At 40.6% G+C, this 12296-nt stretch overlaps 1 protein-coding gene across 14 annotated transcripts in view; it reads left to right on the top strand.

The window, feature by feature from the left end:
* Positions 1–12296, top strand: part of KIAA0825 (KIAA0825 ortholog) — a 426905-nt gene that overhangs the window by 119245 nt on the left and 295364 nt on the right. For 13 of the 14 annotated variants that reach the window (XR_009461085.1, XR_009461086.1, XR_002089181.2 and 10 more), the window contains one exon: positions 11619–11789. The exons of the other annotated variant lie outside the window; for it this stretch is intronic. Coding sequence is in view for 10 of the 13 variants with exons in the window: in XM_019483483.2 (XP_019339028.2) it covers positions 11619–11789 (171 nt within the window). In the remaining 3 variants the exon portion in view is untranslated. The remainder of the gene's footprint in view (positions 1–11618; positions 11790–12296) is intronic. 14 annotated transcript variants of the gene reach the window in all.

Below are 12296 nucleotides of genomic sequence, written 5' to 3' on the forward strand. Positions count from 1 at the left end.
TGAATGTATCTTGTAACCTATCCAAATTAAACTGTTAAAAAAAAAGCTAGCATGCAGTAATGAAGATGATTTTTTATAATTATCTTAAGTACCGTGTATAGAAAACTGCTGGCACTGTTTGTAATAATCTAGTTCTGTGTAATATTGTATATTACATCTGCTATGCGGAAATATTAAGTTGCTTTTTACAAATTTAGGAAATTAGTGATTATATCCAGCAATCCTAATTATTTTAAACCTACAGTTACTTAAAAAAATCATATACCACAGTGCAACATAAAAGGGGAGAACTAAGGGCTAGTACCTATAAAACTGAATATATCATTACTAAATGCAAGTGAAATAATATAACAGTTTATATACTAGCTCTGTTTTGGAGCTAGTGTGCAGATGAATGCTGTCATAAATGCAAGATTGTTATAATAGTTATGGCATCACTTAAAACTTAATATCTTTGAGAGCAGAAGAACACATTATTGTTAATGGGATTTATGCATGTAACTCCCTGTGCACTGCTTTGAAAATTTACCCCTTAAAATCTCCCTGTACACAGTAACTATCAGTAAGTCAAGTTTCTCTTGTTTTATTAACCTACTTCAATTCATATTTTAACAGAATGTTACTCCATTTATGAAATGGTTTGATTATTTATATGCAGATTTTAGTTATATTTTAAGTCTTTATTATATTTTCTTTTTCTTGACTTTTTTAATGTTCTTATTATATCAGTTCACTTTATTTGATAATATTCTTTCCCTCACTCCATTCCCTTCCTGGGTCTGCTAATAAGGAATATATAATGTAGAATCAGCCTTCATGAATATCAAAATGAGGGAGATGTAGAGTAAAGTTGATTAAAGGGGTTCCTGCTGAGGGAGAGTTCCCTGGTGCAGTCACAGAAGAAGACAGACATCAGATTGCCCTCCAAACCTTACAAACCCTAGGGTTAGAGAATAGAGCAGCAGAGGGTGAGTTTGTCAGACTGGGGCCAAATTATGTAGAATACATAGAACAAATTTATTCTTTGAATTTGGAACAATGAGGAGATCGCTGGAGACCTGAGGAATGCTAATATCATGACTATCTTCAAGAAAGGAGATAAGCCTGCGTGTAGGAACTATTGAAGTATTGCCTTCCTTTCCACTCTAGGGAAAATTGTTTCCCACAACCACCTGAATCATGTTCTGCCTCTTGCTGAGGAAGTCCTGCCAGAATCTTAATGTGGTTTCAGACCATCCTGGGGGGCAGCTAACACAACCTTTGTTGCCCAATAGGTCCAAGAAAAGTATTGGGAACATTGGCAAGACCTGTATGTGGTCTTCATTGATTTTAGCTTCACTGATTTTAGCCTTTGTCTCTGTCAGTTGTGAAGCCTTGTGGAAATTACTGGTCAGATTTGGATGCTCTGGAAAATGCATCCTGAGGCTTCCCCACAGCCAGATGATTTTGACCATTTTTTGTAGCAGATCGGAGGCAGATCCATTTGTCATCTGAACTAGGGTCAAACAAAGATGCATTATTACAAGGATCCAATTCTGTTCTCCATTTTTTTACCATTGTCCTGGTTCTTGTTAGCAACCGCCTCTGTTCCAGAACTGACATTGAATACCAAACGGATGGAGGGCTTTTCAGTCTGGAACATGAACAACACGTGCCCTCGGCGGCTGTAGGGGGCACGGCTGCACTGGTGGCGGCAGGAGCACAGCAGCAGTAAGCACAGAGCTCCTGCAGATGCCGTCAGCAGCGTCAGCAGCATCTTTTTGTAGGGGGTGCACTGTCACACTCAAGGGGTGCGCATGAATCCACGTGTACCCCCTACGCATTGCCCTTGGTCTGGGAAGTTTTCACTCAAAGACCAAAATTATTCAAAACATTGACTTTTCATATGCTGATGACTGAGCCATCTTTGTGCACACTGGGGAAAACTTCTGGATTGCTCTAGATCTGTTTGAAGAAGCCTACTAACTTTGGGCCTCAACATTGAGAAAACTAAAATGCTCTATCAGCCTGCTCCAGGCCATGTATATGACACCCTTTCTTAAATTATCATCAAGGAAAAGACACTGGAGGTAGTCAAGCACTTTCCTAACCTCAGTAGCGACACTCTCAGAGAGTGAACATTGATGAAGAAATCCAGCTTAGAATCACTTGCACAAGTGCCTCCATGAGGAAATTGCTTCAGCATGTTTTTATTGATTTTGATCTCCGGAAGGACACCAACATCCAGGTCTGCAACACATTTATCCCCACTTTCCTCTACAGATATAAAATGTGGGTGACCTATTGTTGACATCTCAAGAGCCTGGGGAGGTATCACCAACCAGGCCTCTGGAAAATCCCCTCTGCATCAAATGGGAAGATTGCCAGCATCTGCTGGCTCAGCAGGAAGAGGCAGGGCAGCAGCCTTTGTCATAATGTGGTGGAGCGTGATCCTCTTCCTGGCGGAGCTGCTGCACTGTGGGGCTGGCAGAGCTGCGGCGGGCTGCGCACAACAGCACTGGGGTCCAGAGCGGGCCAGAACCCTGCAAGCCCCCAGCAGCGCTGCTGCGCTCCACAGCAGCTCTGCCAACCCCACAGTTTGGCCCCTGTCAGGAAGGGGCTTGCACCAGGAACCTGTGACAGGCTGCTGCCATCACGCTCACTCACTGCTCATCATTCCAGCTGCTGGGCAGGGGCAAGGCCCAGCCCCCAATGCTTGGTCTGTGCTTGGGGCAGGCCCCCTCCCCACAAGAGGGGGGCTTATTCAGCGGCTGACCCTGAGCACAGGCCAAGTGGTGGCTGTGGCCGGGCCAGGCAGACCCCACTGCGGTGCTTGCAGCCAGCAGCTAAATAAGCCCCCTCCTGCCAGGAGGGGGCTGGCCCCAAGCACAGAGGCTACTGGCACCACAGCGGGATCTGCCTGACCTGGCTGCTACCACTTTGTGCTTGGGGCCAGCCACCTCCCAGCAAGAGGGGGCTTATTTAGCTGCTGGCCCCAAGCACAAGCTGAGCGGCTGCTGCAGCCAGGCCAGGCAGGCCCCGCTGAGGTGCCAGCAGCCTTTCTGTGCTCAGGGCAAGCCCCCTCCTGGGGTTGCATATTCAGCTACTGGTTGTTGAAGCAAAGACGGAGTGGTGGGGGTTGGGCCCTGCCCCTGCCCCCACCCCCACCTGGCAACTGAAGCAGCAAGCGGTGAGTGACCATGATGGCCAGCAGCCTGTCACGGCTTCCCAGAGCATGAGCCCCTTCTCAGCAGGGGCCATTCTGTGGGGCTGGTAAAGCTGTTGCGGAGTGCAGTAGCACTGCGGGGGAATTGCAGGGCTCTGGCCTGCTCCAGACCCTGGTGCTGCCACCGCAGCCCTGCCAGCCCCGGAACACAGCGCACCCTCCAGGAAGGCAGTTGAGCTCCCCCACATTATGACAGGGGCTCCTGCCCCCAACAAGGGCCCTGCCCCCTCTCATTGCAGCATTGGGGCAGAGGCATGGCCAGATGCCAGCTGGCAGGACCCCTTGGGGTGTGGGGGGCAGGGTCAGGGGTTATTCCTCCTCCCTCCATCGTCAGGTGGAGGGGACAGCAGGGGGCCTATCCTGGGGCAGGGAGCATGGTGGTGAGGGTAGGCAGACCCGGCTGCCAGTGGGGGTAGATGGGATATTAACTCTCCTCCCTGCCTCCTTCTGCCTCAGGGCCCATGGTGCCCTGGTGCTGCAGCAGCGAGTGGGGAGCGCCCAGCAGACCCAGCTTTGGTCCCTGCCAGTAGTCTAGAGATGGAGGAATTAAACCCTCTCTGACCACTTCAGCCCGGACTGGCCACACCACCCCCAGCACAGCTTCCCTGTAACCGAGCGCATGCTCTAGGACCCCCTGGCGCCTGGCCTGAGCAACTGCAGGCATGTGCCTGCATTGCCTCAGTCCAGAGAGAATGTTTGTCCTGCTACAAATTGTTTCAGTCTAGGCAGGTTAGACTAACCTGAAAAGGTTGAATCTATTCAGGGTCCAGCTTTTTGAATGTATGTCTGTAGCCTATATGTCTATGATCCAGTGTGCCATCCTCTCTTCTTAAGAGCAGGAACAGTAAATAGAAAACCACAGAACCATAGAAAAGTGGGTATATGGTAATAATTTAGAACTAGCATATCTTTATTTCTGATGTTTCTCTTTTTCTAGCTAGAACAGGCCCATCTTTGTAAGTGAAAAGATAAATACTAAAATATTATCTTTAAATGTATTAGATGTTCAGATATTATAGCTATGTTGGTAAGATATAGGTACACACATATATATTTAAGATTGTGTGTCTTTTGTTGTATAGGGCTTTGAAAATTGCTTCATTGAGCTACCTAAAGCAGATACGCTGGTTTAGAATTGATAAGGGCAGTGAGACTTTCTAATTCCATACCTTTTCTTATTCCTAATAAGAAAGCTCCCAATTGATCAGCAGCATTGTTCTTCAAGCAATTTCTGCCCTACTAATGCAAACAAAATAAAAAGGAATAAAGACTGGCATTCATTGTTTGAGAGATGTTATAGGAAATCCTTGATGACTATTAACCTTGAAGTGTGGATGGCATATATTGACTATTACAAGGAGGCCTTCTTTCATACATGGGTCTTTAATTTTTCTATAATTTCTTTGGGCAAGGACAGACCTAATTTTTTTTTCTTACATCAATAACATTTTTAAACTGCATGTTAGGATTACATTGAGTAAAATGAGTCTCTATACTGTGCTCAGTTTAAATTGTTCAAAGATGGGATTTTTATTTAATGTTCCCATTGGTGTCACAAATGCAGTAGTCCTTGATTTCACTGTTCATCATTGTGTGCTTCTTTCCTACTATATTGCTATTGCTGATTTAACTGGTATCTGCGGCATATAAACATAAAGTTTCTGCAGATGTTGCTTCTTAAAATAAATGAAAATTGTATGAATGTATTATTTTATGTATTTAGCATATTTTTTTACTTTCTGTTCTTTTGTATTTTAGACCTCATTTTACTCAAATTTATTTCTCATTAGCTGTGTATCAACATCAGATGACCACCTCACATAGACCACAATTCCACCACATGGTTATGACAGCTACAACAGTTGTATACATGAAACAATTATGTACAAACATATTGGCAGAAAATAGTTTAATTTATAATGATTTAACACCTTGAAACAAGGTATCCAGAATCATCTTACAAACCAGCTCTCAGCAGGCTACTAGCAGGTGTTTTGTGACTCACCAGTGGTCTAAAGGACCACAGTATGAAAACAGCTGTGATAAATAATATCCTCTTATAAACTTGAATTGTAGTGTTTCTGTTCCATATTTAAGGTTGGAAAGATGCTTTCTTTTGATGCCCTATTTTAGGTACTTATAACTTTCAAAATTATATACATTTTGCACTTAAATTGCTTATATTTATTCTAAGCCAAAATTATATATATTTTTGGAAAGCTCAGTAAAGTTTATTTGGCCATTTCTTTGTTATCAGAATAAAAAATGTTTTCCATGATCCAAGAAAAATGTTGAGTAATGAAGTTTATTTTTGTCAGTTAAAAAAAAAATCAACTCAAAGGCTTTTGGGTTTTTTTTTTACTCTAAAATTTCAAATCTGTAACGTAGCAATATGAAGTGCATTTAGGGTGGCACTTTTCTTAATTCTTTCATCAAGACTCAAGAAGTTCCAAACTTTTAGTATTGTGAATAAAACATGCATGGGATTTTTGTGGATAGTGGTAGACATCATTTGCCTTTTCTACAAAAACTGGTAGTTCTTGCCAATATTGTCACCAAATTCTGTAAAATGTATGTCTAAATATGCTTAAGTCCCTTAGGTTATAACTAATATTCTTCATACAACCTAGGTATCATACCCTTGGGCTAAGCACCTATTTAGCCTAGTGTTGCTGTGAGCTATCTGCAGGTCAAAGCCCTGCCTGCATTATGTTCTCACAGCTTCTGCAGTAGCCTGAATGTGTCCTGGGGTACATCCTGTGGTTCTTTGTGCACACATGCTTTAGGATTCTTTCTCATTAAATTGTACCAGTTGTAGAATAGTGTGTCTGTCCATTAGGGGGAATTATGGGAATGGCTTTAGAGATCTGCCCACAGTGCTCTTTTGCCTCTCTGTGAAATGGATGAGTCACTACCTAGGACATAATAGAGGTTGATCTCAAGCCCATATACTTGGCTGAATAAGCTAGTCTTGACTTAAAACACCTCTGAAAACAGGTTAGGTTTTTCTGGGTAGATGTTTCAAGAGCTTGGGCTAAAACTTGGGTAAGAATCTAGATGAGCTGTCATGTAGACATACTCTTACTCAGTGTAATCCCTTGTTGGATATAATGGTAATAAGTAAACTATTTTCACTGATAATTCTGAGTGCTACTAAGTCAGTATTTGGGCTGTACAAGAGAGGAGGGAGGAGCAGAAGCACAGATAATTATCTTAGTGGCTTGTCTCACAAAGAAAAGGAATGAAAGATTCCATGATTTATAGGGTTTTTTTCTATTTCTTTTTGGGGGGGTTTTTGAGAAAGGTGGGAGTCACTAAACTTGCACAGCTAATTACAAGGTGATTTGAAAAGGGTAAAAATAGTTTTCCACACTTATTGTTGTTTTTCATTATTGCAGCTGAAAAACTCCTAAGATTCTGATATTTTTAAAAAACGTACAGTTTTCTTGGAAGACTTAAAGGGTTTGTCTTCACTGCAACAATTATTTCAAGTTAGTATACGAGTTTGTGTTAGATTAGCTTGAATGACAAAAAACTACACTACAAAACAATATCACCAGGTGGTTAGCACCTGGTAAATTGTTACTTGAACTGCTGCATACCAATGCACTACAAGCCTGAGCCTCAGCATTTGAGCTTCAAATTGAACCCATATTGCTGATGGACTGCCTTCTCAAGCATAAAGCACTTTTTAACTTTAGCTAGATTCTAAGATGGACTACTGTCAGTTTATGGGCAACACTCAAGTTATACCACAAATCAGTAGTTCAGTGAAGAGAAGCCCTATATGCATAGTTGATGAATTAGTAGGCTTATGATATCATAGATGTCCTGGAAATGAATTAGAAAGGAAATAATGAAGACCATTTACAGTTATTTTGTGTTTAATTCCTTTAAGTTACACACTTGAGAAACTGTGGGAAATACAGTTCTTTATTACAGTTTTAAAGCAATATTTCTTCACATAAAGCTTAGAAACCTCAGATTCTGTATTTCTGGGCCCCACACCCAAGACGTTCAGAAAAATAGCTATGACACATTAATAAAAAAAAATATGTATCTGCAGAGTGTTCTGCTGATTCTTTTAGCTGGAAGACAGGGAGACGTGGATTCCTTAGTCATTGATTTGAGAAGCAAAGGTGCTGAATCTGTAACAAAAGAGCTTTTCTTTCAGTTAATACTTAGGCATTTTAGTTAAATGAAGCTCATACAATAATTATTATCATCCCCTTGATGCTGGCATGTCTCTTCTAAATAGAAGCCAGGTAGATGAAGCGCCTGCATTTCAGACTTGATAATAAAATGTATTCAAATAACTTTGTATGCTATAATGTCTTGTACTGTTGCATGTCTAAATACCCAGAATATTCTAAAAGTATACATGAAAATAAAATAAATAAAAGAACATATAGGTTTTAAAATCTAATATTTTTCAACTCCAGAGTACTCTAAATTTAATTTGCCAACAAAACCATAATTAGATTCCATTTGAGTATATAAATAATACTGATACACAAGCAAGCTAAGTGTAACACATCTGGGAATCCTGTTGTGTATATATCTCCAGAATCTCATTCTCATCCAGAATCTCTCATTCTTCTAGTTGGCAGTTGGAGATCTCTGTTTTAAAAGTTATCTTAGATCCAGAAAGAAGACAGCAGTGATGCTGTTAGTAAAACAGCGGCATGTTTTACCAGTACTTGAGCTAGCTCATTTAGAGCTAATTTGGGGATCTGTATATTGCACTGTAGTGTCTCCAATTCTGTGTCTAGCTTTAGAGCAGCAGGAAATACACTTTTAGTTTCTATAAAAGAAAAGAAAATTTTCACTAAGATATATGATAAAGTTATTTCTCGTTTTATGTTCCTCATTATACTTAAGTATTCCAATTAATTTAACCCTCTTTTACCAGTTTCAAATGCATTTATATTAATGATTAAATTACTTACAAGTATCTTACATCTATAGTTACTGTTCAGTTAAATACTATAGAGTACATTTAATATCTAATTTAAAAAAAATCTGATTTCATGGAATAGAGTGGTTTGAGTGGAAATGATTATCGTATCTGCTCACATACCATGCACACCCTTTTCTCCAAAAAAATCAGCCCTCTAAAATTGGGGTGCATGGCATAAGTGGGGAGGCAGATTTTTCTTTACTGGACTAGAAGAATAGAGTAGAAACATAGAGACACTGTGCTCTAATGGCTGCCAAGATGGCTATGTTTCTTTCCAGTCCAGGAAATAGAACGGGCGGAGTCTAGTGCTAACCCTCTCACAGCTGCTAATGAATTTGCAGTAACTATTGGCTGAGCACTGTAGCTTGTGGCTGAAGTAGCAGTTGAGCTGGCTCAGGTCAAATGTGCTGCTGCATTCAGTCAATTATACCTTGATGAGGCTTGTGGTGTAGAAACAAAACTTAATTATTTACAAGAACTTTTTACAAAGAACTATTTTCAGTAAAGAAGTAAAGGTCTTCCTTTTGCCCTTGCAAGGGCCTGTGGCCTAAACTTATTGCTGTACTGCCACACCAGGACATTCCTACTGTCTTACCCAGACAGTCTCCAGGGATGCCACGCTTCCTGGATATTCTGTGTTTCCAGGAAAACTGTCACACAGTTAGTGATGACTATGAAAAAATCTTTTTTTCTACATTCTGCCTTCCAAAAACAAGGTGCTTGTCTTTTTTGGGGCATGTGATATATGAGAAAATAGTGTGCGTGTGTGTGTGTGCATATCTATATATATCGAGATGTCCATATATATATACTATGTTAATGCATAGCATAGCATACACACACACACATACACGCACACACATATATATTATGTGAACACATAGCGTTGTATAACATAGCATAGTATATTCCTTTGCATATACTGTTCAAAGTGTAGCTTATTTGTAAAGTATTCTTCTGCCTTCTTAATGGCTGGTAAGAATAGGGGATTTTGAACTTGGTGTCTTCAAATTACAGTTCATGGTTATGAATACAATGTTTTCATCTGTAAAATGCCTCTCAGAATGTTTTCTGAAGAGAAGTTTTTGCTTGTAAAAGCCCCCATCCATATTTGTTAATGAATAGTGCAATCTGGAATTCAATCGTAATTTTGCAGGTAGGCAGGCAAGAAATTCCAAAGGAAAAGCATGAGCACAGTCCAATAATAAAAGCTGAATTTTATATGAGCATTCTAATATTAGGTTTGGTCCTCCTGATATTTAATCTTGAAAACTCTTTGAATGCTAAGAAAGGTATCATCTTGAAGACATGATGCAAAATTTACACTATAAGGTTTGTGTACAAGAAGCATAAAGCTTCTTATTTTACCATACGTAAGGTCCATAATGGTACCAGTAACAGAGGCAAGGATTTTTGTGGGCGTTATCTTTTACCAGATCAGCTGCATAGTTGGTGGAGATTTAAACAAACTATGCTGTTGGTCCAACAAAGAAATAACCTATAAAACCCTGCCTCTTGCATTTTTCTTCGACCATCACAGCTACAACATCACTCCAACACTACCAGTAACAGGCACTGTTTACAGTGGAGATAATAAGAACAATTTAAAATACATTAGGCTATAAAAGATTAAGAAATAGAAAAATAAATATCATCTTCCTAGAGAACAACTGAATTGCATGCTTCGTTTATAGTCTTATTTATTAAATCATTTATCTAATGCATGTGCACATCTTAATTAAATTTATTTTGACATGGACTCAAACCTGAAAAGAATTAAAAATCAGCTATGAACAATGTGCTAGATGTCTACTGAGTTACAATCTTGTCATGAATTAGGGCCTCATATAGATATTCAGTTTTTCATGGGAAAGTCAATGTTCAGGCTTTTTCTCCCAGAATAAAAATGCCCACTCCAGGGAGAGCAAATGCCTGTACATGCCATGGCTTCTCTTAAAAGAGAGTATAATTCTCCTGTGCAGTCTTTCTCCCTCTTGCCCCTAAGGGAGACAGTGTGTCACTTAATGGATTCTGCTGCTCCAGCAGAGACCAGACATGCCTTCTTCAGAATCCCTGTGTTGTGCTTCAGGGAAACAGACTGACTATGGGCAATCTGGGTCAGCAAGTCAACACTGTCCAATGCATTGCTGTCACATGTCACCAGGCAGACTAAGGGAGTCTTCTGCCAAGCATTCTGAGATGTCTGCACAGGGCTCCCCTTAGCTATACAGTGTTAGTACTGCAAGCTCTCCTCCCTTCAGGGCCTTAGCAATCCAATGTCTGTATACATGGCTCTGGGTAAGTTTTTCTACAGGGAGAGCTAACCTGGGAGAAATCTCTGAGATTATTCGAAAGCATTTACACAGCCTAGAACTAAGGTTTCATAGACAAATTCATATGACCTGGGAGAATTCTCCAGGGTTTGTTCTCATGGTAGAAAAAACTTACCTAGAGACACTCAAATGCTGAGCCCTTGCAGAGCAGAGAGCTTGTCATGTTGATGCTATACAGCCGGGGGCCCCTGTGCATACATCTCAGCATGCTCTGCAGGCTTCCTTAGTCTGCCTGGTAGCCCTGATTGGCAGTGTGGGATTGTGAAGGGGGCATATTCTGCTCCCTACTGGACTGGAGAAGTAGAGTCCAGCCTGAGTAACACACTGTTTCAGTGGTGCAGGGAGTCAGGGGGAGGGGAGCAAAACACCCTGGGATGCTGGATCACTTCAACTTTGGCTTCTCTCAGAAGGGAAGTTGCACATAAATTTACTCTCCTGAGAGAAACTTTCCCAGGAGTTATGTAACTGGTAGTTCCCCGCTTATTTTTCTCTTGGGGTGGCTATTTTTGCTCTGGGAGAAAAATCCTGAACATCTGTACAATTCTGGTTTCTCCTGGGAGAGTTGCTGCTCCAGAGAAACTGAATGTCTATATGTGGCCTAAATCTTGATGGTTCTCTAGATGAGATTTAGAATATGGCTGACCAATACTAAATGATATACAAGACTAGCATTTAGCTTGTAATGATGTGAAAGGGCAAAAATCAAGACCAGGGGGTGGGATACAGTAAATTGCACTTGTTGATGGAGAAAATGGCTCAAAAATGTTAGCTAGGGATTTCAATTATGTCAATGGTTTTATGCTATCTCCTCCCTGTCTTTTTTTTTCTCCCTATTTTCTCCAGTGTGAACTTTGGAAAGGGAGTATTACATGATAAGAATGCAATGTGGACTAATGATTCATGTCTGGCAGTTATTGTGTAAGGGGATGCTCTTTAGATATTGCAATTTAAAACAGCCTTTAGATTTATCCTTGGGTTGTTTCAGCTCCTAACATGGTATTTTGTATTATAACAAGAATGAGACTGGTTTGATATACTCTAGTTTTCTATAATTCCTTTTATTGTAAGCATTTTCTTACTGAGAAGTAAAAGACATTTTATGACTTTTTTGTTTGGACAGGCAGCCAGGAAAATCCCCCAAAAGGAAAGAACTTTTGTTTAACATTATATCAACTCAGATGTCTTTCTCAGCTTACAAAACTCTTTTTGTTGCTGGAAGAGAAAATTGAAGAACTCTTTGTAGAAATTCTGTTGTTACCTTGTTTCACCGAGAAGAATAAAAAAGTTCAAGGTAACATATAATTTTTCTCATGTACAGTTTTCTTTCCAGTTTGAGAAAAAAAGATCATGTTGTATTTCTTCCTAGAAGATGTAGGTTATCAGGACTCTGAATGATATCATCTTCCACAATATAAACACATTTCTTATGACTTTTGATTAAAGTTGTACTTGTAGCTAAAAGTTTTTTTTTTTTAAAGACAGAGGTCCTCCTAAGCCTGGAAGCCCAAAGAGCTATCATGATTTAGGCATATCAAATGGCTAGGTACCCATTTGCAGCTAGGTCAACTGGAGGTGACCTCAGGAAGAAGTTGGGGTGGTTATAAATTCATACGTATTGGGTGCATCTACATATGCAATTAATGCAACAAAATAAACTCCGGTGCAGTTCACACTGGAGTTCATTTCTTACAGGCTCAGCATCTGCACACACACCCAGGACTGTAGCACTTTGAGCTGGGGTGGAGCAGCCTGGCCCAGGGTGCTAGCCGCAGGCTCCAGGTGGTGGCATCAGGCATCA

The sequence above is a fragment of the Alligator mississippiensis genome, chromosome 3, assembly GCF_030867095.1.
Source record: "Alligator mississippiensis isolate rAllMis1 chromosome 3, rAllMis1, whole genome shotgun sequence".
Lineage (NCBI taxonomy): Eukaryota > Metazoa > Chordata > Crocodylia > Alligatoridae > Alligator > Alligator mississippiensis.